The sequence below is a fragment of the Aedes albopictus genome, chromosome 3 (genome assembly GCF_035046485.1).
Source record: "Aedes albopictus strain Foshan chromosome 3, AalbF5, whole genome shotgun sequence".
NCBI classification, from domain to species: domain Eukaryota; kingdom Metazoa; phylum Arthropoda; class Insecta; order Diptera; family Culicidae; genus Aedes; species Aedes albopictus.
The window spans coordinates 377,659,797-377,687,089 of NC_085138.1; the positions used below are offsets into that span (position 1 = coordinate 377,659,797).

Below are 27,293 nucleotides of genomic sequence, written 5' to 3' on the forward strand. Positions count from 1 at the left end.
CCCAAGCAATTTTCTTACATGGATTGAATTGAAAATAATAAAATCTATCCTTTATCTACGGGAAAATAACGAAATATTGCCACTTTTAGGTTGTTATGAGCATTTTATTCGTTTTTATCTAAAAGAACATTGTGTTCCTATTGTGGCGGTATTTGTTCCTAATGTTGCGGTATCCCATTGAAATCATATGGGATACCGCAACATTAGGAACACTACCGCAACAATAGGAACACAGCAGCAAACATATTAAGGAAAATATTTTTTTTAAAATAGGTTTTTGGGCAAATCTTAAGCAAACAAATGGTGCAATCTCATAATTTAAGCACAATACATCTATTAAAAATACCTTTTGGTAACATTTCAGTCGAAAAAGTGCTCAATTGGCCATTACCGCAACATTAGGTACTACCACAACGATGGGAACAATTACCCTACAGCTATTTCATCTTGTCCGACGTTTCGGTCCGTTTCGGACGTTTCGGAAGTTTCGGAAGGTCCTAAATGAGACGGAAACGTCGGACAAGATTAAATAGCTGTATTTGAATTTTGTCAAGACTGACAAAAAAAATCCAAGCTTAATGTAAACAACTATTTTAGCAATTTAACTAGAAGGAATGCTTGGAAGAAGGGAAAATATGTGATGCAAACTTAGCAGTTTGATTTCGTTGGTGGTTTGATGCCGACAACTATTTCAACAAAAAACTCAAATGAATAGCCTTTGAAATAAGGAGAAATTTACTATTTGTGAGAATTACAATAATTGTAAAAACTACGGTCCCTTATGTATTCTGCAGTAAATGATTTTGTGTCCTTCTTATCGATTACTGTTCTTTGAATATCAATACTGTCAAACATTATACAATTATAATTCACAATTATTTACAGAACACAAACGGAAAATTAATTTTCAATATTTTTTTCCGGGAAATGGTGCATTCCGGGAAATGGTGCATTCCGGGAAATGGTACATTCCGGGAAATGGATTTCCGGGAAATGGTCCATTCCGCGAAATGGATTTCCGGGAAACGTCTTTCCGGGAAACGGTTTTCCGGGAAATGGTTTTCCGGGAAATGGGTGACAACCATTTTTGTGTCCCACGCTACTACGCATTTAATAGCGCCAGTTGGCCGGCTATTGCCGATGCGCTCCTGTGTTTTAAGATACCCGAACACCTGTACAAGACTCTCGGAAGTTACTTCCAGAATCGAGTACTAGTTTACGACACAGAGGTGGGTCGGAAGTGCTTTCACGTAACCTAAGGAGTCCCGCAAGGTTCCATCCTGGGTCCGGTCTTATGGAATGTCATATGTATACGACAAGGTGTTGAGGTTAGAGTTCCCGGTGGAAGTGGAGATTATCGGCTACAGTGAGTCGATCGAAGAAGTGGAGTTGACTGCTACCCACTCGATCAAGGTTGTGGAGGCGTGAATGAGGTCCAGGAAATTGGAGTTGGCTCACCACAAAACTGAGGTGATGGTTGTGAACAATCAGCGGTCGGAGCAGCAAGCGATGATCAGTGTTGGCGATTGCACTATCACTTCGAAGCTCTCCGGCAAACATTTGGGCGTGATGATAGAAGATAAGCTTACCTTTGGTAGCCACGCTGCTTACGCTTGTAAAAGAGCCTCCACAGCTATAGTGGCACTGTCCTGGATGTTGTCCAATAGTTCTGCGGTGCACCTGGCAAGGCTTCGCGGTGCACCAAATGCACCGCGATGCACGATCTGAAAACTCCTGCACTGGAGGAAGGTGGGCCATTCCACCTGACACAGGTCCTTTCAGGCCATGGTTGCTTCCGACAGTATGTACACCGTTTCGGGCATGTGGGTTCTCCCGAATGTCCGGTTTGTGATGGTTTAGACTCAGAGGAAACGGCGGAACACGTTTTGTTCGTGTGCCCGCGTTTTCGCACAGTGCGTGGCCGCATGTTTACCACATGCGGGAAGGACAAAACTTCGGACAATCTTGTCCAGAGGATGTGTAGGGATGGGTTTGGCTGAAATGCCGTTTCAACGGCTATCACCCACATCGTCTTGGAGCTACGGAGGAGGTGGCGCGTGGACTCGAAGATTGGCTAGTTCAGATGCGGTACAAGAGGTGGTTTAGGGGTTCGGAGTCGCCTTCGTAGATCATGCCGGTGCCATGCGATCAAAATCGACCCTTACAGCGATTAAGTGGCCGCGGAGAGAACGTCCTTATAGTGTTGCTGTCATGGCGTCGGTCTACTGGATTGGATCCGAGCCCACGGTTGGAAAAGGGGCCCCAGTAAGAGCCGGGGCAGAAGGAGACCCTACTGTCAGCAACCTTCTGGTGCAGCTGATAGGGCCTGAAGGGTAGTGATAGCCTTGCCTTCAGCAGGTCAGATCTGATAGCACGTAGGCATCAGTTCTTGATGCTTGCAAAACAGTTGGGCGCGGGCTTGGGGTTCACCCTGCCCGCCTTCCGAGGACAAAGGGAGTATTCAAGACCACTCAGTAAACTGGCTAAGCGCCAGCATGCTACCGTGATGGACTCTTCAAAGCGAGTCATCGATATATGGTTGCTGCAGGCTACGCAGCTAACCTTGATAGTGCGATGTGTACTAGCCCCTCTCTGAAGCCTTCTTGGTGGTTCCGGAGAGACGAAAAGTTTGGCGACTATAGGAATGTGTTTAGTGGGTCGAGGAGGGAGTAGACCTGGCGTTTACTTTTGTTGTAGAAGATAATCAATACTGTATCTTGCAACTTAGAGGTAATGCAAACAAGAAAGCTTCGGGATGGTAAAGAGGACCAAGATTGATTTCGTAGCGATAGTCTAGGTCGATTACAAAGAGGTCAGTGTGTGGTGTTTCGTTGTTGTAGTTATACATCGGATTTCTCAACTCAGTTTCCTACTAAAACCCCCAAACGTATGCACTAATTCAGTTTTTATTCCATATTCTCGGTTGGATTGATCGAAATGTTCGACAATCCCTTTGATACATTCACTCATGCTCAGACGGAAATCCACTTCCAGAACTGTTGCTGGTGTTTCATCAATTTGAAATGGATATTTTTTTCCGACGAAAACCCAAAACATATCAGGTTCATATATCAGGACAGCGACAGGTATCTTGTTTTATGCACAAAACCAAACCATAAAATTGTCTTCTCTTTTAAAACTGTTTAGCCTAATGCTATTTAATAGTCTGTCTGTGTTTTAAATGTTTCAAAACCATTTCAACTCTTTGTTTTAGTGTCATCTCATTGTTCAACGTAATTAAAACCGATCTAATTTCTACTAAGATACCGTACTGAACAAACTGTATTGTTTCTGATTGATAATCTTGCATGTACCAACGAACGATACACAAAAGTCCGGGTTGGATTTCATCTCCAAAACCAATCGCGATTATCGCGATCTGGTGACGATTTCATAGTTGTGACGACCGAAATTTCCCTACACTTACTTTCTGGTTAATAATAGTAATAAAGCTTTGACTTCATTTTGAGGTGAAGCCTTCTCACTGCTTTCGATCTCTACTGCTTTAGTTAGGTAGTTATGGATAGCGGATCGAAAGCGTACATTTGTGTTATCTACTACTACAACATTACTTTCGAAATTATGGGTGGCGGTTTTGCGCCGGATAACAGTGCACTGCTTTGCCCTACCGTTTCTAAAGGATGCGTTGTTAAAACCAGGTTGTGGTGAAAAAATAGATTTCATTCGATTTTGCTACAATATGTGTGATTTTTGGTTGTAATATTACCGTGAGTTGTATGCTTCGAGTATACGGTTTGAGTTTTGTACTGAACAAAGTGTATTAATTTTCATTCTTGTTTTGTCTAGCAGTAGGTAGATTGCTTTCTAAGGTAACTGTTTGTGTCGAACGCCGGATAAAGTTTGCAAACGTGTCTGTCGGGTTGTTGATTGCTAATCAAGACTCAGAAGAAAATAAATTGAACAATCAATACATAGCACGTAAATAACCAAAAGACATAATTCTTAAGAACGTGGAAACTCGGAACCTTAGATAACATTCACAACTCCTAACAACTCTAAATCATGTAACTCTTCTCCTTAAAAATGTAGTTTATGTTTTAGTGCAGTATTTATTGTTCAATGTTGCACTCAGCAATGCAGAGGGTGTTGATCTTATCCCCATCGATAGTAGGGCAGTGGAGGAAGCTTTTGTTCCTTTGAAGAGGGAGACAGCGAGGATAGGTTTGACAGTAAACTATGTCAAGACGAAGTACATGATTGCGGGTAGAGACAGAGGCAGAGGCTCAGTGATGTTAGTTTGTAAGGTAGTGACAGGGGAAATGCTTGAAGTTGTTGAAGAATGTGTGTATCTTGAAACACTTGAAATTATGAAACATGAGACACTGTCGTTCTGGAGTTCAATCGAAATTCATCCTCGACCGACGTTTCTCCCAAGATTTCGTCAGTTATAACCCCGGATGTTTTCCCTGGAGTTAATCGTGTAAGATTACTCTCAGAGGTTCTTCCTAGATTTCTGCAGGAGTGTATACCGAGATATCTCCTAGACATTTGCTCATTACTCACAGATTTCTCCCGGAATTTTCCACGGGATCTCTCCTGGAGTTCTTAACAGAGTTTTTTTCTGGGTTCTAGGGTTCTCTGTGTAGGTTCTTCTGCGATTTTTCTTCTCCCAAAATTCCTTGTAGGATTTCTCCTAGATTTTTTTCCTGCGATTTCTCCCGGCAAAAACTCCGGAAGACATCCAAAGAGAAATTCCTAAAGAACTCTCTCTGGAAGGAAATCCGAAAAACCCCTCAAGTAATTGTGGGAGAAAGTATTGGAGAAACGTCATGAGGACGACGAAATTCATCAGTAACTAGTTCCTAAGATTCCACGTATCGAAATATTCAAATCCTATCCAGTTATTTAGGGTTCAAAAACTGTATTCTTAAGAATATAGTTAAACAATCAATAAGATTGTTGAGGGTGCAACTCAAGTTTATAAATGCCAATTGTCTGTGAAAGGTAAATGTATATCACGTTGCTAATAAAATAGTTCACGAAAATATATACAAAATCCGGGTAGTGGGCAACACATATTCGACGAAAACAGTGGTGATTCATGTGGCTTTCGTTGATGAACAAGACTTGTTAGACAGTGGAATCAATGTGTCCTAGATTACACTAATCTAAAAAAGTGTTTCATTCATGAAATTTTATAATTTTACAAGAAACAATTCGAATAAAACGGATGAAAATATGAATATACTGGAAGTACATTTTCAACTCTTTGATAAATCTTGAATTCACTAAAAGACGTGCTGAGTTCTTCTATGAAGTATTTTCCATGGTTTGATATTGAATGAAACACTTTCCAATCTATTACAGACCATTGAATCAGATCTCACCACTCGTTTTCCACATTTCTTCTATGTTGGCAGACGTTTTTGTTGTCACTACTCCCTTCCATTTCGTTATTCCTAGTAAAACCGTAGAAAGTGAACAAAATATACGAAAAACGCGAAGCGAATAAACTTATCATACTGTTAAAAAAAATATACCGTTAATGTTAGTATGACACGACCATACAAGCCGGAGGCGGGGACCGCGCCGCCCTATTCGCACAACTCGGATAGGAACCACTCGGCACACCAATTTGGGTGGACCCCGCGCGGTCTTTCATATGTTGTCAGTCGAAGATTTGCTTATCAACCTAACTTAGCTCAATTTTACATGGACATCTTCCGTTTGCTCTTGAACCCAACGGTCGGACCCAACGCGACCGACTCGTTGCGAGGCGTCACCAGATCCGGATGGTGCCCCCCGATAGGAACTGAAGGAACGATACCCGTGCCGGAGGGAGTCATCCCACTGCTGCCGGTGCTACTACTACTGCTCAGATACGTTGGAAGCGCATACATGGAAACGTTGGCCAGCGGGAGGGGATCCAGCTTTTTGAACATCTTAATCTTCTGCTTCTCCGCTAGGACCGGCGAAAGGTGCTGGTGGTGTTTCGGCGTGGTTGGCAGGCTTGCGGCATAGCTGGCCGCCGTTGGGGAAGCTCCATTGAGGCTGCTGGCCGAGCACTCGCGCAGCATCATCAGGTGATCCAGTTTGTCTACGGTAGCGTTCAGTTCATGCTCCCAGACGTCCTGTTCCTGCTGTTGGCCATCGCCACCTTCCACCGGACGGACTGCCAAGGTTTTCACCTTCTGTCGGAGCAATTCCAGGTTCAGATCTGCGTCGTTCATGTAGTCGTCATCTTCCGTGGGATCCTTCTCACTGACGGCGGAACTGGTGGCCAACGAGGTGCTTCCCACCGAGTGGATCTCGCACTTGTCCAGCTCAGTCGATATGTCTGGCATATTGCTGCTGAAGTTGTGATAGCCACTGGTGGTGCTGCTGGCACCCGGCGAACTCAGTTTCATCGAACTGGTCGACGGAGGCAGGTTGGACAGTTCGGCCCCCACGCCCGGTTCCCGAGGACCGGATGGGGCCGCCAGACTCAGATCCCCACGTTGCTTGTGGATCTCCTCGCTGATTTGCTCCAGATTTCGCAGAGCCGTTCCGTAGGCAGTTTTCGCTGCGGAAATTTGATCCTCCAGCTGCTGGATGCGCCCTTTTTGGGCTTCCAATTGCTCCTGGCATAGCTGTTTCTCCTCAAAGTATGGCCTCGACTTTTGGATACTCCGCCGGTTGCGCTCCTCCAAATGTTGTACCTGAAGATAAAGAGGAAATCGAAATTAATGTCGATTCGTGTCTATTTGTGGTTCAGCTTTTTTGAATTTGAAGTGATTAAAGTTAATGAATTCATGTTAACAATAAAGTTTCACGAAAAATAGTTTAGTTCAGGCTTCCAACTTGGAACGCAATTCCAAAAAGCTGTGCGTAATTGTAATCAGAAAGTCCTTAAAAGCTGATTCTTCTAGCGTAGACAGCTTTGCTTTTACTTTTTTTCCTCGGTACGTGGAACTGCCGATCTCTTAACTTCATCGGGAGCATCCGCTTACTCGCAGAGTGCATGCTGATAGGTAGAACGGAGGGAGCCAGGGAAACCCTTGATAGCGTGGTGATATTTCCAAATTGATGGGGGAATTCGCCTATCTCGAATCCTTGCTAGCGACGGACAGCAACGTGACCCATTTTTTAGGGTCCCTGCACTACAGACAAATGGGAACCTCATTACAATTACGTGGTTGAAACTGAAGTGGGACAGCTTCAAAAAGAAGGTGGATTCACCGCTTCATTCCGAAAGTGTCGTCGTAGATGGGCGGTAAGTACAGAGAGATAAAATTTAGACAATTCCCCAGGGATTTCTCTTAGAATTCCTACATACCAAATGCCGTCTTAAAATTTCTCCAGAGTATCTTCCCGAGGGAGGATTAACTCTAGGATTTCTCCAGAAATTCCTGTCAGTATTTCACTTAGGATTCTTTATGGCATCCCTTCATATATTCTTTCAAGGATTCATCCCGGGATTATTTTAGAGGTTCCTCCCGGAATTCCATTAGGAACTTCTCCCGGGATTCCTTTTGGAATTCTTCCCGAGATTCCACCCGTGATTCTTTTATAGATTTCTAACGGGCATTTTTTTAACAAATGTCTCCAGGAATAAGGGTTTCTTTCGGCATTTTCTTCGGGATTCTTCCGTGATTTTCCCCAGGATTCTTTTCGGGGTTCTTTCCAGCATCCCTCCATTGATTCTTCCTGGGTTTCCTTTAATGGATTCCTCCAGGGTATTGTGGAATTCCGTTGGAAATGCGTCCGGAATTCTATCATCGATACCACCCAGGATTTCCTTAGGGATTCCATTCAGGCATATTTTCTGGCAATCCATCAGGAATTTCTACATTGATTCCTCCAAGGATTCCTTGAGGGATTGCTTCCATGGTCTTTCACGAACTATACCGGACCCCAGATCCCATCAGGGATTTCCTAAGGATTGTTCTTGAGTTTTCTCCCAGAATTCCTTCATTGATATCTCCCAGGATTTCGTCATCGATTTTTGCCGTGTTTCCTTTAAGGATTCTTCTTAAGATTCATTCAGATGGGATTTTTCTCTAAACGGTTTCCTTCGGGATTCCATCGGGGATTCTTTCCAGAATACATCATTCCCAGATTTTCTTTAGAAATTTCTGGATTCTATCCAGAATTCATCATTCCCAGATTTTCTTTAGAAATTTTTCAGGATTCTAATAAGGATAATGTGAAGGATTTCTTTCTGGAACTCCGTTAGGAAGCCTTCCCAAAATTCCTTTAATAATTCCTTTACGAATCCCCCCCTTCCCTGAAATCCTTTAGGGATATTTTCCGGCATTTCATTAGAGATTCCGTTCCGAATTCCTTCATGGATTATTCCAGAGATTACCTCAAGGATTCCTCCAAGATTCTCCATGGGTTTTCTCTCGGGATTCGTTCCAGGCTTCCTATCAGGATTCTTTCCGGGATTTCTTCCAAAATTCATTCAGGATTTTTTTTCCGAGATCCAACAGGAATTCGCCCGGGATTCGAACAGAAATTCTCCCAAGATTCCTTAATTAATTGATTTCTCCCAATTTTTTTTCATTGATAACTCCCAGGTTGTTTTAGAGATTCCTCTGGAAAATTATTCAGGGATTTTTTTCAAAGATTTTTCCCGGCATTCCTCCGGAAATTCATCCAGGGATTCCTTCGGAAATTCATTCAGGGATTCTTTCAAGGATTTTTCCCGGTATTCCAATAGAGATTTCATCCAGGATTCCTTTTGAGATTCTATTATCAATTTCTACCGGGAGTGCTTTCAATTAGGATTCCAGCTGGATTTTGTCAGGAATTCCTTCAAAAATTTGAACCGTGCTGCTTTTATTGATTCTTTCCGAATTTTCCTTTGGGTTTATATCCCGATATTGACTCCTTCTCGGATTCCTTCAAGGATTCCTCCGGGAATCTCGCAGAGATCTCTCCCGGGATTTATTCAGAGTATGCAAAGGATGAAGATTCGTTTAGAGATTAAATCAGAGATTTATTCAAGGATTCCATTAGAGACTTCTTTCATGATTATTTAGTGCATTCTTTCCGGAAAGCCTTCACGAATAACTCCAGGAATTCCATTACTGAGTATTCCCGGGATTCTTTCATCGATTCGTCCAGGGTTACCATTCGAGATTCCTTCAAAGATTCCCCCGGGAGTCTTTGAAAATATCACACACCACACAGGTATTCTTCCCAAGACTCATTCATTTATTTCTTGGGGGATTTCTCCTGGATTCTCAGGGATTCCTTCGGGGATTTCTCCCGAGATTGTTTCAGGGAATGCTTCTGAGATTCTTTTAATGATTTCTCCAAGAATTCTTCCGGCATTCCTCCAGAGATTTCTTCGTGGCTTCATTTCTTCCTCCAGGATTTTGCAAGGAATTTCTCTTGAGCTTGTTTTTTCAGCGATTACACCAGGATTCTTTCACTGATTTCTCTCGGGAAGCCATCAAGAATTTCTTTCAGAATAATTTCATCGGTTTCCTTTAGGGATTCTTCTAGAAATTCATTGATGGATTCTTTCCCGGGATTTCCTCCGGGATTCTTTTTGAGGTTCTTTCATTAATTTCTCCCGGGACTGCTTCTGGCATTATTTTCGGTATTCCTTCCGAAACTCATTCAGGGATATCAATGAGGATTCTAACTAGATTAATTTTTATTTCTTTCAGAAATGTGCCTCTAGCTCCCGTCATTGATTCTTTCCGAATTTCCTTGGGGTTTATATCCCGGTATTCCATCGGGATTCCTCTCGTTTTTTAAATAACGATTCGATAAGCTTTAAATAAGGGATTCCTCCCCCAGGATTCCTTAAAGAATTTCTTCAGAGATTCCTTCCGGGCGAATTCCTTAACAGATTTCTCCGGGATTCTGACAGAGATCTCTCCCGGGATTCTTTCAAGATTCTTCCAGGGTATTCAAAGGGTCAAGATTCATTTAGGGATTTTATCAGGTATTTATACCAGGATTCCTCAAGAAATTCCTTTAGCATATTTGTTGTGCTTTATCCCGAGATTCCTTCAGGGACTCGTCCCGGGTTTCCTCCATATATTCCTTCAGGAATCACTCCCGGTATTCCATCATTGAACCCTCCCGAGATTTTTAAATTCATTCTTTAGGGTTACCTTTAGATATTCCTTCAAAGATTCACTCGGAAGACTTTTATTGACTTTTCCTGAGATTACTTCATTGATTTCTCCCAGTGTTCCTTCCGGCATCCTCTCAGGTATTCTGCACGAGACTTATTTAGGTATTTCATAGGGGATTTCTCCTGGATTCTTAGAGATTTCTTCAGGGATTTGTCCCGAGATTATTTCAGGGGATCCTTCCGAGATTCTTTTAATGAATTCTCAAAGCAGTGGCGTCGCGTAACCTCACTTTTTACCTGTGCACCAAGTATAAATTCTTGAATTTTTTGAACAAATTTGCTTGAAATAATTAGAAAATTACGATAATAGCTGCTTTTACTCATTTCTTTTTCGATTTTGATCATAAATCCCCTGCAATTGCAAGTTTTAGGGTCGGTGCACAGGTAAAAAGTGAGGTTACGCGACGCCACTGTCTCAAAGGATTCTTTCGGCATTCCTCCAGAGATTTCTTTATCATTTCTTAATCCTCCAGGATTCTGCAAATAATTTCGCTTGAGTTTGTTTTTTTTTTCAGGGATTACTCCAGGATTATTTCGGGGCCGGGTCACAACGTCCGAGGCCATACAGTCCCGGACATTAAGTCGCGTTTTTTTGCGAAATAGCGTCCAAAAGTTTGGATGCGTCATAATATCAAAGATTTTTAATATATTATATTTGATAATATCCTATGTGCCTTCTTTCCTTGGACTTCGTGGCGTATTTCTTCCAGAAATTCATTGCCAATTCTCGTATTCGAAGGGTCAAGTTTGGCTTGAGGATTCCATCAGGGATTTATACCGGGATTCCACAAGAAATTTCTTTAGAATATTTCTTGTGTTTAATCCCGGGATTCCTTCAGGGACTTCTCCGGGGTTTTCTCCGTAGATTCCTTCAGGAGTCACTCCCGGTATTCCATCATTGAATTCTCCCAAGATTTTTTCATTGATTATACAGGGTTACCTTTAGTTATTCTTTCAAAGATTCACCCGTGAGTTTTAATGATTTTTCCTGAGACTTTGTAGCGTTTTTTATTTTTCCAACTATTGCCTACGCTAGCTTAACAGGAAGTGTGCTGGCGGGAACGTGTGCTCTACAAAACTCTCCAAAAACTCTATACCTGACTTGGGGGATAGGACTGACAGCTCGTGGTAAACCAAGGGGGTAGACACTTCAAATTTCATCTCCTACAGCTCGGCCATCCTACAAAAGTTCTCGCCAGCCCTGAATCCCTATCTCTTGATACATTTGTGTGGTCTCGTTGCGATCTGAACAGTTTATGACAATCATCTTAATCATCATTATCCTCCTGCAATAAATAGGAAAACCTTTTTACTGATCATCATCACTTAGTTCAATTTCAGAATCATCTTGTGAATTTCCCGAAGGATCTCGTTTATACAGACGCATATTTTGTGGGTCGAATATTCCCTCAAAGTGCTTTCCCGACACCTGATACCCGTCAATATCGGCAATGACATAACGATTTCTATCCAGCACCCTTTTGACTTGATAGGGGCCTCTGAACCGTGGCCTCAACTTTTTATTCTCACCAACAACAGGAACACTACGGATTACAACCAGATCACCCTCTTTAAAAGCAGTTTTCAAACACTTACTGTCGTGTTTTCGCTTATTATAATCCTGAATGTTTCGGATGCGGATAGCTGCTTCGTCCCTAGACCGTTCCAAATCATCGCGTTCTGGAGATTCCAGCAAGTCCTGAAAATACTGCACGGCATCATTGGGTATCCTTCGTTGCTGCAAAACCCCGAACAAAAGCTTCGACGGTATCGACCCAGAACCGCGATTCCAAGTATTGTTCAAGAGATATTCGGCGTCGATCAAAGCACTATCCCAAGAACAACTGGAGGACTCAACTAGTTTTGCCAAGAGAGGAACTAACGTGCGATTATACCGCTCCATTTGACCGTTGGCCTGCGGACAAGCAGTCGCTGCCAGACTATGGACAACCCCATGCGTGTCAACAAAACTTTTGAACGCCTGCGAAGTAAAACACGCTCCCCGATCCGAGACTAGTATCCGAGGGGCACTGTAGTTGATGAAATAAGACTTCAAATGTTTCATAACCTCATGCGTATTGGTCGTCTTTGTAGGATAGAGCTTAATAAATTTGGAAAACCCATCAACCACTGCTAGCACGTACTTATTTTTGCCCTTCGTTGCTTCCAGCGGACCCAAATGATCTACGTGAACCATCCAGAACGGTCTATTGCCCTTATCGATGCTTTGAAGCTCTCCATCTGTCTTCTTAGTCTTTGGGTTGTACATAATACAGGAAATACACCTTTTTGTATGCGCGAGAACCTTATCAGCCATTTGTGGAAACCAAAAAGAACGTTTTATCAACTGCATCACCTTGTCTTTGCCAAAATGACCAAGTGAATCATGAAATCTATATATAACCGATTCCTCCAATTCCTGTGGGACATACAACAGGAGACGACCATTATCCGATTTATACAACAGATTATCACGAACCTCATAGCCAGTTACCTTGCCTTCCTCGACCGATGATTTGAGACGACACAGCTTTTCATCTTTAATCTGCGCAACATATAGCGAATCTTCGAACAAATTCCGTTCTCCTTCTCCATTTGTCTCTACGGCATGAACATACATTCTTGATAGCGCATCGACGTGTTGCATTCGTTCTCCCGACCTGTGTACTATCTGCTTATCGAACTCGGCGATGAAGTCTGCCCATCTAGCAATTTTGCTGTTGGTGTCCCGTCTTTCTAACGTGTGCTTCAGAGCCTTACAATCCGTAACAATCTCAAACGGAATACCAATAAGATAATGTCTGAAGCGTTGGAGCGAATAAACCACCGCCAAAGTTTCCAACTCGAACGAATGTAGCCTACTTTCTGCTGGGTTTGTTCTGCGACTGAAGAACATAACAGGATGAAACTTGCCATCACACTGCTGCCGTTGCATGAGAATGCCGCCAAACCCATGCGATGAAGCATCCGTATGCAGCTGCGTTTCAGCTACCGGAGAATAAATGCTCAGAACAGGACGAGATACGAGCAAGGCCTTAAGTGTTTCAAACGCCTCCAGATGTTGTGGGCCGAAATTGTAAACCGAGTCTTTTTTAAGCAACTCATATAGAGGACTCGCAATAGAAGAAAAACCTTTGATAAACTTCCGAAAGTAGCTCAACAAACCCATAAACCTTTGCAGACATTTTGCACTCTGTGGAATTGGCAGATCTCGGACGGCTTTGACATGACGATCACATGGGCTAATCTGGTTGGAACGGATGTCATACCCAACAAATTCGACCTGCGTGACTAAGAATCGACATTTTTCAAGATTGAGCTCAATGCCATTATCCTTCAAAACCGAAAAAACGCGACGTAAAAGGTCGAGATGCTCATCAACGGTTTTCGTGAATAGCATAAAATCATCCATAAAAACGACCAACTCACCAGACTTGACGAACTGATTCAAAACTTTTGCCACATAGCGACAAAACACGGACGGCGCATTGGTGTATCCAAACGGCAGCTTGTTAAATTCATATTGCCCGTTTTCCGTAACAAATGACGTGTACTTTTTACAACCCTCAGACAACTCAACGTGAAAGAATCCATTCTTCATATCCATCGTAGAGAAGTACTTCATCCCTTCAAGTTTGGCAATTTGATCTTCAATTATCGGAAGTGGAAATCGATCTCGTTCAACCAACTTATTCAGCGCCTTAAAATTGACACACAATCGATACCGACCATTATTTTTCTTAACAAGGACCACCCTACTTGAATATGGGGACTCGCTTTCGCGTATGATACCATCATGCAACCAACCTTCAACTATTTCATCAACCGCGTCCCTTTCGAATTTCCCCATTCGTTGAGGAGAAACATTAAAATATTTATCCTCCTTTAAGCGTATCGTAGCCACATACTTTACAGCCTTACTAGCGTCTGGCTGTTTTTGACAATAAAACGTATCGAAATCGGAATTAATTTGCTCCCCGTATTGCCTTGTCTCGACATCGTCACCCACTACCAACTCAAGACTATTATAGTCAGCTGCCGCAGGCAAGCCAACTCCAAACGCCTCGTTCATCATATTCAGATCAAATCGACTGCCTATTGCCGATAATTCAGGTTTCTTGAAACGTATCACTGTTATATTGTTCTGTCTGAGGAAATCACGACCCAAAATAGCGCTTACACCCATAGTCTCATTATCGACCACCCAAAACGAAACATCAAATACCAGTTTTCCCTTGATGATCACTTTCGTTTTCATACAACCTTCAATCTTTACTTTGGACTGATTGATCCCGGTAATATCTATTGGAGGATTCCCTACACTACTATTTACCCTAACCAAATTTGCAAGTTCAGATCGTTTAATCAGACTCACCGCACTACCAGAATCAACCAGCAGTTTGAGCTGCTTCAATCGCCGCCCAATAATCGCATCGCATGTCGTCATCCCGTCCTCGTCCGTGTCGATCAGCTCATTGGGAACTGCATCCCGTGTGGCTGTCTCTCCATCGTTAGCTGCAATCATAGCAACCGTCGCCTTCGATGTTCCTGCTTTTCCGTCGTTCGCCACCTTGAAGCACTGTTCTGCGCTGTGTCCCACCTTCAAACACGAAGTGCAGCGGGGTCGTCGTTGTGGCTTCGTACAGTTCACCGATTTGTGTCCCGGATCGTTGCAATTGAAGCAAATTATATCAGCCGCTCCAACAGCCGTTGCACCTGTTCCAGCTCTCCCACCGGATCCGGATTGACGCATCGGTGGACGTGATACACTTGCTTCTGGTTTCCTCATCAAAAAGTTTGATTCGCACCACTTTATCCGCTTCAACAAACTGAAAACAGTAGTATACTCGTTTGCCGCAATCTGGTGATACAGCTTGTCCCGGGAAAGACCACTGATGATGTATTTCACCACCGAGGATTCCGAAACCTGTCCTTTGCTGGCGATGTTTTGTACCCGGAAAACGTAATGGTCGTAGGTTTCCTGTGGAGCTTTCACTGCCGTCATCAACTCTCGATGTATATCTGCATCATCATGGTAGTTCGGGAAGGTTGTCAACAACATCACTTTGAATCCCTGGAAGCCGAATATTTTCTCCTCCACTGAGCTGTACCACAGCTTCGCCGGACCAGCCAACCTTGTTGTTGCGTACATCAGGGCGGCATTGTCCGTCCACCCGTACAGTTTCCGATAATGCTCCACCTTCCGCATCCAAATGGCCGCATCGTACGATCCATCAAACTCGCTGATCAAAGCCCTCACTTCTTCCGGGTGCAGCGGACGCGCCCCTCTTGCCTCCTGTGTTGCTTGAGATGCCGAATTCAACGACATTTCCGTGTCACCCGCCGGTAGAATGTTCGGTTCGTTTGCTTGGTGTTCGGGCTCCTGCTTTATAATTGCGTCCTCTTCTCGTTCGTCCGTGGCGTTTCGTCGACGTTTGATTTTCGGCATTCGTTCCAAAATGGCGTTTCGTTTCCACCGACCAAAGGCGTGATCCGATGGATTCGTTTTTGTCGAAAATCCGCGTTATCCGTCACTTGTATTTACTTCATAGCACTACCGCCGCGCAACACTTATTTACGTTCGAATTTCGTTGATTTAGTATTTTGCGGACTCACTTTTCACCATCCCACTTCTGAAATTTGTAGCGTTTTTTATTTTTCCAACTATTGCCTACGCTAGCTTAACAGGAAGTGTGCTGGCGGGAACGTGTGCTCTACAAAACTCTCCAAAAACTCTATACCTGACTTGGGGGATAGGACTGACAGCTCGTGGTAAACCAAGGGGGTAGACACTTCAAATTTCATCTCCTACAACTTCTTCATTGATTTTCCACGGTATTCCTTCCTGCATTTTTTCAGACATTCGTCCCGAGACTCATTCAGTTATTTCTTGGGGGATTTCTCCCGAGATGATTTCAAGAGATCTTTCCGAGATTCTTTTAATGATTTCTCCAAGGAATCTTTCGGCATTCCTCCAGAGATTTGTTCATGTATTCATATCGAGATTCGTTTCAAGATTTTTCCTGGGATTCCTTCTGTATTCCCCGGGGGTTCTGTAAGGGACTTATCTTGTGATTTTTTTTCAAGGATTACTCCAGGATTATTTTACTTTCAGATTTCCTTTGTGAATTACTTCCAGAAATCATTCATGACTCACACCCGATATTTCATCATTGAGTCCTCCCTGGATTATTTCCCTGATTCTTCCAGGGTTACCTTAACAGATTTCTTCAAAAATTCCCCCTGGAGTATTTTTTTTTCCTGAGATTTCTTCTTTGATTTCTCCCGGCGTTCTACGCGTCATTCTTTCAGACTCAGACCCGAGACTCATTTAGGTATTTCTTAGGGGATTTCTCCTGGGTTCTCAGGGATTCCTTCAGGGTTTCCCCCGAGAATATTTCATAGGATCCTTCTTAGATTAATTTAAGGGATGTTTAAGGGATGAATATCTTCATGGATTCTTCTCGAGATTCCTTCCAAGATTTATCCTGTTTCCTTACGGGATTCCTCCAGGATACTGTAAGGGACTTCTTTTGAGATTTTTTTTTCAGGGATTACTCCAGGATTCTTGCGCTGATTGCCTTCGGGATCCCTTCCAGGATTTCAAGATATTTTCAGAGATACATCCAGAAATTTCTCTTGGGAATCGTCCCGGGGTTCTTTCGGGATTTCTTTGAGGGATTCCTCCCATGGTTTATTTCGACATTCCTCCTAGGACTTCTCCCGTATTTTTTTTTTCCTAAAACTGGATACATGGATAAAATTTCTGGGATCCTGCAAGGACTACTCCATGTGGGGGAGAATAGGGGATTCTTCATCTTGGGTGTCAAAGGTTTAATCGGACGCCAACCTCTAATGAGAATCGCCGGATCTCTCTCGGCACTTAATCGGCCGGCATTGAAATGTCTGTTTCGAGTAAACTATCGTCATCGTGGAGTTCCTCTGTTGAATTAGGTTAAGATTACGTCCATCACTGGGGAATGACTGAATTGTTTATGAAGTAATTTCGGAAATTGTTCAAGAAATTCGCTAGAGACTTTTCTACGGATTTTTCAGCGATTTCTTTAAGGATTTTTCCAGCCATTTATCCAGAGATTCTTTCAAGAATGCTACCAGGGAACCGTTTAGCGATACCTCATGGATTTCCTCATAGTGTTTATTCAGTATTTATTTTAGGAATTTCTCCAGGAATTCCTTTTGGGATTTCTCATTGGATTTTTTTCAGGAACTTTTTTAAGGAATTCTATAGGATTTCTCTGTGAATTTCTCCAATGATTACAGTAGGAGTTTATCAAGTGATTTATCTCTCTCTCTTCTCTCTTCTTGGCGTAACGTCCTCATTGGCACAAAGCCTGCTTCTCAGCTTAGTGTTCTATGAGCACTTCCACAGTTATTAACTGAGAGCTTCCTCTGCCAATGACCATTTTGCATGCGTATATCGTGTGGCAGGCACGAAGATACATACTCTATGCCCAAGGAAGTCAAGGAAATTTCCTTTACGAAAAGATCCTGGACCGACCGGGAATCGAACCCGTCACCCTCAGCATGGTCATGCTGAATACCCGTGCGTTTACCGCCTCGGCTATATGGGCCCTCAAGTGATTTATCTAAGGAGAAATACTCATGTATTTCATCAGAGACTCTTTCAGGAAATACTTTTCAGATTACTCCAGGGATGCCTACATAGTTATCTAGGAATTCCCCTAGGGATTTATATGGCAGTTCCTCAAGAGGTTTCGTCAGGGATTCCTCTAGGGATTATCTTAGCGTAATTCCTCCAGGATTTACATCAGGAATTTCTCAGAGCTTTCAAGAATTTCTCTGGGATTCCTGTAGAAATTCTTTCGAAAATTCTTCCAGGGACTTTCTAGGAATACGATCAAAGATTTTTTGTGGATTTTCGGTCATTCAATTATTTTCTTGCTTAATTTAAATCGCTGTTACGCCTATGTCACTTATGCTACTAAACACGAGAGCTGACATTCTTGAAAACCGTGACATTACATCCAAATTAAGCTTCTTCTCATCTTAGTACAAAAAAACTATAATTGCTATTGACCCCATCTCCGCCAAATAAATCCCAAAGACTTAGGAAATCCGTTTGACACAATACAGTGAAAAAATAAACACATTTTCGACCCCAACAACGATGAGCTACTCCGCCAAACAACCGCAGATGCCCATGTAAAGTACGTAACAACTCTCTGCGGTGCGCGAGAGCAACAATTGACCTACAATTTAGCGACGACGACGTTCCCGTCAATCCACGCACCGGACGTAACAACAGACAGATCCACGGAGCGAATTCCACTTCAATGGTATAGCATTTTGTTATGTACTTTTGCTCCGCCATCAACATGCAACTAGGTAGAGGTGGGTACACTGAACGAAATCCCCCGCCGTGTGGAGAATGATTCTTCATTCAACACGACACAAATCCTTAGAATCCTAAATATGAATGATTATGCAGCAGAATGATTTTACTGCGTTCAACTGAACGGAAATCATCCTGTTATAAAATTAGAATTGACACAAATAATAAATGATTTTTCGCTTAGGGTTTGTTGTGATTGACAATCATTTTAAAATCATCTGAAAGCATTTCCCTCTGTTCCCTATATCGAAAATCATTCAATTTCAGTCCAACTTCGTCATTCGTTCAAAAAGTATGGCGCAGTTGTGGTTGGTTTGGATCCGGAGCCATCATTTTTTGATATTCCCGGCATAATATTTAATTTATTACTGCTGCACATCACGGGAGGTAAGATATTTTTTTCCCAGATTTCTGACGTTCGATTTTGAATAGATCTAATATACATATGAAACACCGCAAACATACGGCCAAATAAATCGAACGCCAGTTTTCTTTGCTCATTATAGGATTTTTTGAACATGATTGGTTGAGTGATTATTTAATATTCGGTATTATGTTTTCAGTTCAAAACCGAATTAGCGACATTTTGTCTTCGACTTCCGCTGCTTTTGCCTTGCGTTAAACACAATGTCGGAAGTAGCGCGCTGTATTGTACACCTGGAACTCTATACAGCGCGCTACTTCCGACATTGTGTTTAACGCAAGGCAAAAGCAGCGGAAGTCGAAGAAAAAATGTCGCTAATTCGGTTTTGAACTGAAAACATAATAATTTATTGCTTCCAGAATCCAGTTATCCCGATCCGGATCCATGCACCAAGCCAAGCACCTATATTGTAAAACATGGAATATCATTATCAAAGTTATTTAAATAAAATGTGCATATGAATCATGGCATAAATATATTTGTAAACTCCTATTAAAGTTCGTGTGTTAATTTTTTATTTTTATTTGAGACAAATTTAAAATAGAAAAAAATCCCATATAAAATTAAATCAGTAAAGAAACCAATATCATTCAATTATTGGTTTCTTGAAGAGCAATGAAAATCATTCTTTTTTGGGATTGTGCTCATCCAACTTGTTTTGATTTTGAAGGAGGTTGCCACGAACGAAAATCATCCGATTCCTGACTGAAAATAGGCATGGGGCTCGGATGAGGCAAAAATCATTCAATACATGGCGGGGGTTTTGGTTCAGTGTAGGTACCCACATCATGATTGTTTCGGTCGTTCACGAGGCCACAAATCTTTGCGCGATGGATGAGCAGAGCATCAACGAAACAATGCTGGAAAGCATGGCAGCTGCAGCATCCCCAAGAGATTGTCGTACACAGTAAAAAATTCCAGTAGCTCGAAAAACATTGATTTGTATATTTGATTACATCTTTTGGGATGTAATTCTATGAAATATTGAATTACAAAAGAAACGATGAAATATAACAAACTACTTTTTCGCTGTGCATGTTTTCAAGCGCGCTAATTGATCGTGTGTGCGCATGGTTAAGGCCTATGATGGTGATTTGCATGCTGCGGCATGACGCCATCAAATGCCACTTTGAAAGATTCATACGTGTGTGACACGGCAGACAGTAGACAAGCAGGAGCCCACCCCAGTATACACACGTGCAGCAACAGCAGTGAAACTCCCGCACGAAATTGAGGCAACAAAACGAAAATCGAACATTACGTAAGGGACCTGCTGACCAACATCTTGCCGTGTATGGATATGTACACACCATCATCATCACATCATATGCACATTGGCAAAGATTGAAATGAGATTGGTGAATAATTGGAAGCAAATTAGGACGGAGTTGCCAAAATTAGCGAGTCGTTGAATTTTTCGGTAATTTTGCACGAATGGTTTTGCAAGTCATTTGCGAAAAGGTTTCAATGCGATGGGGATTGGAGACGATTGTCCAGTCCAGTGCCGTGTATGCTAATTGATGGAAGGTCAAGGTGGAACAGTTTTGCGTATTTGTATTGAAATGTTTTGAAGGATGGTAATTAGAATTCCCGTGCTTAAAAATGTGACAACTTTTATATTGAATTATTTGTGATATGGGACCAGAATTCAGAAATGCTCAATTGCCGCTTTCAAAATTCAAACACCTAGAACACAGTATGATATTCCCTTGTACATGTCTGTTAACTAATTATTCGAGCTTGGTAATCATTCTCACAGCGTGAGTAACATGTTTCTCTTATAATACCTCACACCCCCCCCCCCCCCTGGGGTCTTCCCCACGCAGTTAACCTGCTATCTGAGTATTCCAAGGAAACAAAGGCCACCTGATTCAAACCTTGCACACATCACATTCGCTGATTGCTTGGTACGCCCTACATGACACATCCAAATGTAGACCAATTTTAATATGTACAAAGCCCATTCACAGCGCTTCTCTACAACATGAATTCACCCAACGTTCACGGATGGTAAACGGAACAACAAACAGACAATCGTAATTGACAGTTTCCCCAATGCATAATCCTATTAGGCGGTGCTTTGAGTGTGAAATTACACGAGGTGGAGAATGAGAACACAAATTTGTCGTTCAAATGCTCGCACTTTCAAATCCCTATTGTTCCAATTACCGCCATAGATTCCTTCACGGTTGATAAGCGACCTTGTTTTCGAGTGGAATTAGGTTAAATTCTTGAACAACGTATATTTTTCGCGATGGAAATTGAAGACATACAGTTTGGGACCATTCGGGCAGGGACAGGGTTGTTACAAAACGGGGGGATTTTTGAAAATAAATTTGCGCCGAAGAGATGAACCAGCCTTGGGCTGAAAATCTCTAAAATAAAGATAGGCGCTGTCCATAAACTACGTAGACTCAATTTTGGCAATCTCAGACTCCCCCTCCCCCCTCGTAGACTTTCGTCCATACAAAATTTTCGGAATTTGTAAGGACCGTAGACTTTGGCCAGACCCCCCCGTCCCCCCCCTAAGAGTCTACGTAGTTTATGGACAGCCCCATACCTAACCTAACCAAAATTAGCGCCAAGTCCACGCGAAAGGCTGAAGATAAATTTGCTATAAATGTTTTTGAAAGAATTTACATCGAAATCGCTGTAGCAATCCACGTGAAACACGCTGAAGGCTACGGGGTTCGTTGAAAATATCTCGAAAAACTGTATGAACTGGGAAACCCCATAAAGGTATCGCTAAAAACATTGAAAAAATACAAGCTGAATGCAACGAGTTCCTTTAAGAAATTCTGAATATTGAGTAAGATTTTGAGTATGTTCTACCAGGTGAATTCTTATAAAATGAATTATAGAGATTTTCGAGCATTGCCTGGAAAATTTCAAATTCTCTAGGGACAATACCTGAAGGAAACACTTAAAAAAAGCCCAAGTACCCTCTGAAGGACAATGTTGTAAACTTTCAAGATTTAGAGTCCATACATGATTTTCTTCAACAGGTTAATTTGAAGATCTGGGAAAAACTTAAATTAGAAGTCACGGATTGTTGATCAATTGGCAAATGGAGAGATGAAATTGAGAAAAAAACACGCTTTGGTGGGATTTGAACCCACGACGCCGTATTCGTTAGACCGGCGCTTTATCCAACTAAGCCACAGAACAGGTAACGGTTCTGCAGAATAAAAAGCCAAACTGACTCCGAGCCCACACCAGGAACATTCCTATTTTGAAATTGGTGTTGCGGTTGCGGAAGGTGGTGGCGAGTCCCGACTCTTTCAGCAGAAAGGAAAAACGTAGATTCTCCTACGATCAGCTATAAAACTAAAATAATATTTTAATCAATAAAACAATGTATAAACATGTACAAATAATTTTACATATTCGGTGGTTTAGCTCCTTCTACCACCTCCTCGCTGTTGCTACTGATCTTCACTTCTATTTGCCATTATATTTCTCTTTGCTACAGAGACTAGGGGTGCTAAAGTTTAAATATATTTAGTCTAATCTATGTTCAAATTTTAGATGCGTTTTCATACGCAACAATTGGTTTTCAAGTTTTCGCCAGATTTTTTAGCATTTTCCAAATTTTCCCAAAAAAAACATTTTTTGCATTTTAAGTTTTCTCCAGAATTGCTCCACAGCTTGCTTTGCCGTTTTATTTAAGAAATTTTCTTAAAGAATAATTTGCCTCAAAGAATCTTTTAAGTGGTTAATGCAATAATATAATGAGATTCCCATATAACATGGGACAATTGGTTGTAGAACGGCAGTACGTATTCCTCTAAGCACTCCTTCATTGTCTCCGAGAATGTTTTCAAAAGTACTTTAAAAGATTCTTGCAAAGGCTTCTTTAAGTATTTCTTGAAATAATTGTTTAGGAAGTCCACCAAGGATTCTATTAATGATATCTCTGAGGATTTAGCTAGAAGATCATACAAAAAACTCTTGAGAAATCAGAGAGAGAATTACTACAAAATATTCTCCAATGATTCCATCGGAACCAGATATTCTTCCAAGAAATTAGATCGGAATTTCGCCAGAGGGAGAGTAGTCCTTCTAGAATTTCTTTGATCATTCCTCCATGGTTATTCTTTCAATGATTTTTCCACGGAAGTCCAATATTTCAAGACTCTCCAAGGATTATTCAATTATTTCCTCACATAACTCTCCCAAAGATTTCTCCAATGATTTATCGTGACATTTTCTCAAACATTAATCATTCATCTTGAGGCACTTTAAAAGATTTCCAAAGATTTTTTTTTAATTCCTTCAATATTTTTTCCAAGGATACCCCTGTAGAGGATTAGATTAGCATATTACATCAATTTGCTGGATTTACTTATGAGTATATCGAAAAAGCAAACATACACGCCACAGAGAACAGACATCCAGGCTAGAACAAATTTCATTCGGAAAGTTGTGTAAGGATGTGAGTCTTTACTTGAGTAAGGTTGCAAACCAATACACGATGACAACACTAACGCCACCAAACACCATATTGCCACAGTCAGTGGTGAATTGAAACATTTCAAGTGGTGAATTAAATTAGTATGGGAAATTAACCGATTGCAGCGCCACGCTATTGCCACTTGTGTTGAAGATTTTAAATGGCCGTTAAATTCCTTACACAGTTTCGGAATCGGACTTGGATGTCTGTTCTCTGTGTACACGCTATTTAAGTCATCCCTTTGCGAATCAGCGTGGAAACGGCATATAAAGCAGCAAAACTTAACTTAAGATTTGCTGGAACCGTCTGAAGCGCGACCAAAACAGACAGCATAGCGACCCGAACCCGATGCGAGAACGTTGACGGCAGTTGGTGGCTCGGACGAACGATTTGTGCCGAGCCGATGAAAAAGAAGAGAAGCTTGAGCTCGAATGAAAAGAACGGGCATTCTGGTTACTATTGTGGTAGCGATTAGATGTGATTTTCAACCTCATTTTTCGTTACGACAACCCTTACAACGTTTTCTTCGAGCGATTCCTCCAACGATTTTTCAGGGATTTTCTCTAAGGTTTTACTAAAACATTCATTCTAGAATTCCTCCAGAGAATTTCCAAAGAATCCAATGGATAAAAATTCAAGAACTCCTACAAAAGTTCCTCTGAGAAAATTTACAGAAATTCTTTCGAAAAATGCTTATGGAACTTCTATAAAGAAGAATTCTTTAAAATCCTTTTATTCGGCCTCAGAGTGCCGTTATAGTTACGCTTGAGCGTGGGAGTGCGTGTGTGCGAAACCGCAAAAAATATCAACAACAGCAAATCCACGAAAATCATTTGGACGCGCATTCCTACTCTCATTTTGAAGCGGCACTATGGCAGCGCTGTCAGAGCTCTCAGAGAAATCAAAAAGAATACAAAACTTCTAGCCTAACGTGTAGAAAAGCCTAGGTGCTTTTTGTACACAAACTTGTTTCGATTGCGCACCATTAAATATCAGGAAGAACACATATTACAGTATCTGTTAGGGGTGGTGGGGGTAAAGTGGACAGGTGGGGTGAAATGGACAGGGTGCAATTTCAGGGCTTTTATTGATTTTTAACATGTTTCAACGATTGAAGCTTATGCCTAAGCATTAATCATTATACTTTTGCTGATCTTGAACAATAAAATCGAATAAACTTCTTCAAAATGACAAAAACTATAAAAATCACGTGATAAATCGGAAATGATGTAAATTCTGCTTATTATTATTGCTAAGGTTTTCTCGTAAGTTCTTTTCAAATTATTACAAGTTTTACATCCTACGACCACGTAGAAGACTATATTTGACCGAACAAAAATAAGTTTTGTAAAAAAGACAGTTTTAGAAATAATTTTAACATAATCAGACCGTGGGGGTAAAATGGACAATCGGTTCAAATTTCACCAAAATTTCAATTTTTTTTTTTGCAAACTTTTGGATCATCAGCCGTTATACATATCGTGAGATAGTTGAAATAAAAAGTTATAAAAAATATTTAATATCAACAAAATATAATTTCCATCCAAAACAGTGCTTGTTTTTTACACTATTTTTACAATAATTATTTAAGTGTGTTTGAAAGTTTGTATTGAAAGTTTGAAAGCAACAAAATAAAGATTTCGTTTGATATTTGATAGTTTGTAATAGGAAACTTAAAAATAATATGGGTCATTCCACACCAAGTGTACACACCGCGTGTTATCGACCGTCACGGATTTCGACCAAATTTTGTTGGAATGTTTGTTTAAATGGAGGAAGAAAAAATCCAAATTTTGGTGCCGATCGGATCACCCCTCGGCCCGTGGCAGCACCCCTCGTCTTTGCCAATACAAGAAAAATCCAATTTTTCCCTTCCTTTTCTTAATTTATAGCTTTGAAACTATAACATATACACACTTATTTCTGAATTGCCAGTTCGGTACTTTTTTGACGAGATTATAACAGCAGTACGATCTCGGTAGTTTCGGTAATCGATTTTACTGAGGTTCAGTAAAACAACTGTCAAAATCGTATGGAAAAGGTAAACAATGCATTTTTGCTGAACGAGTTCGGTGCTCAGCAGTTTTAATCTCGTCAAAAAATTACCGAACTCGGTAATCAAAATTAAGTGTGTACACATTTGTGACCTTCGGCTTTTTTGAAGAAAATTGTTGGAGGAATCCAGGAAAAATATTATTTTTTTGATACAGTGTTGCCAAATATCTTATTTTTCAAATTTAAAATTTGAAATCGATTTTTCGTCGAATGAGTATATTTTGATTTCAAAAATTTTGATTCCATCGTGTTTATCAGACATTTTCCAGTCGAAAAAGCTTAACTCCCCGAGGTCTTTTCGGCCGTTCCAGAGATACAGCGTTTTTAAGCTTGAAAACCGTTTTTCTCTAATATGTAAAATAAGTCCAATTTACAAGTTTCGCTAAGAAAACATTATTCGATGCAATTTGAAGGTGATTTAGGCTGATTTAGACCAAGGAGAATAGAAAACTAAGTAAAAATAATAATATGACAGTGTTGCCAGTTTATCAATTATGGATTTATTAGAATGGATAACAATAAATTGCTAAAGTTTATAATTTATGTATAATAATCCTTTTTTTTTATTCTTAATCACTTAACCTAATTTACAGCTCTTTTGTCCACTAGGGTACTACGTGAGCGATTCCAATTGGACGCTGCACTTCCACTTTGTACAGCGCCTAAATGTATTCTATTCTATTCTACTATATTGAACTGGTTGCCTTTGTTCTTCTTTCATTCTACCCTGTCCATGGTAGAATGATGAACACGATTATGCTGTTCCAAGTGTGTGTTCCAAAGCTAAAAATCTTAAACATACAGTCGGAATCAATTTGCGTGATTCTGAACCATGAATAAATTTCAGTGAACATTTGAATTCACCACTGCCCTTATTAAAGGTTTGTTCGAAGAATAAAAAGTTGCACATCATATGAAAACTATCAAGGTTCAGTATTGCCAATAGCAATAAAATTGTAAAAAAGGAATTTATGATTCTTGCTTGATAATTTGATTTGATACAAAAGTTCGCATGTGGATTTTTACAATAAAATTAAAATGTCTGGCAACACTTTCGTCAACCTTAATGTTAACATAGGTAGAATTTCAATTGAAATAAGGATTATAATACATAAATTATAAACTCTAGCAATTTATTGTTATCCATTCTAATAAATCCATAATTTATAAACTGGCAACACTGTCATATTATTATTTTTACATAGTTTTCTATTCTCCTTGGTCTAAATCAGCCTAAATCACCTTTAAATTGCATCGAATAATGTTTTCTTAGCGAAACTTATAAATTGGACTTATTTTACATATTAGAGAAAAACGGTTTTCAAGCTTAAAAACGCTGTATCTCTGGAATGGCCAAAAAGGCCTCGGGGAGTTAAGCTTTTTCGACTGGAAAATGTCTGATAAACACGATGGAATCAAAATTTTTGAAATCAAAATATACTCATTCGACGAAAAATCGATTTTAAATTTTAAATTTGAAAAATAAGATATTTGGCAACACTGTATCAAAAAAATAATATTTTTCCTGGATTCCTCCAACAATTTTCTTCAAAAAAGCCGAAGGTCACAAATGTGTATATGTTATAGTTTCAAAGCTATAAATTAAGAAAAGGAAGGGAAAACTTGGATTTTTCTTGTATTGGCAAAGACGAGGGGTGCTGCCACGGACCGAGGGGTGATCCGATCGGCATCAAAATTTGGATTTTTTCTTCCTCCATTTAAACAAACATTCCAACAAAATTTGGTCAAAATCCGTGATGGTCTATAACACGTTTCCACTTTTTCTCGGTCACTTCATATGGAATGACCCATATGCTGTTATATAACTTTTAACAACTTGTTCATTTTACCCCATCGATTGTCCATTTTACCCCCACTGATTTTTTTACGC

General features: G+C 40.8%; 1 protein-coding gene across 2 annotated transcripts in view; it reads right to left on the reverse strand.

Annotated features, from left to right (window-relative positions):
* Nucleotides 1-2,888: 2,888 nt before the first annotated feature.
* The window catches only part of LOC109399100 (SH3 domain-binding protein 5 homolog), a 120,783-nt gene continuing 96,378 nt past the window's right edge, over nucleotides 2,889-27,293 (reverse strand). For both annotated transcript variants that reach the window (XM_019671541.3, XM_019671540.3), the window contains exon 5: nucleotides 2,889-6,659. In XM_019671541.3, coding sequence (XP_019527086.3) covers nucleotides 5,670-6,659 — 990 coding nt within the window. In that variant the 3' untranslated portion in view covers nucleotides 2,889-5,669. The remainder of the gene's footprint in view (nucleotides 6,660-27,293) is intronic.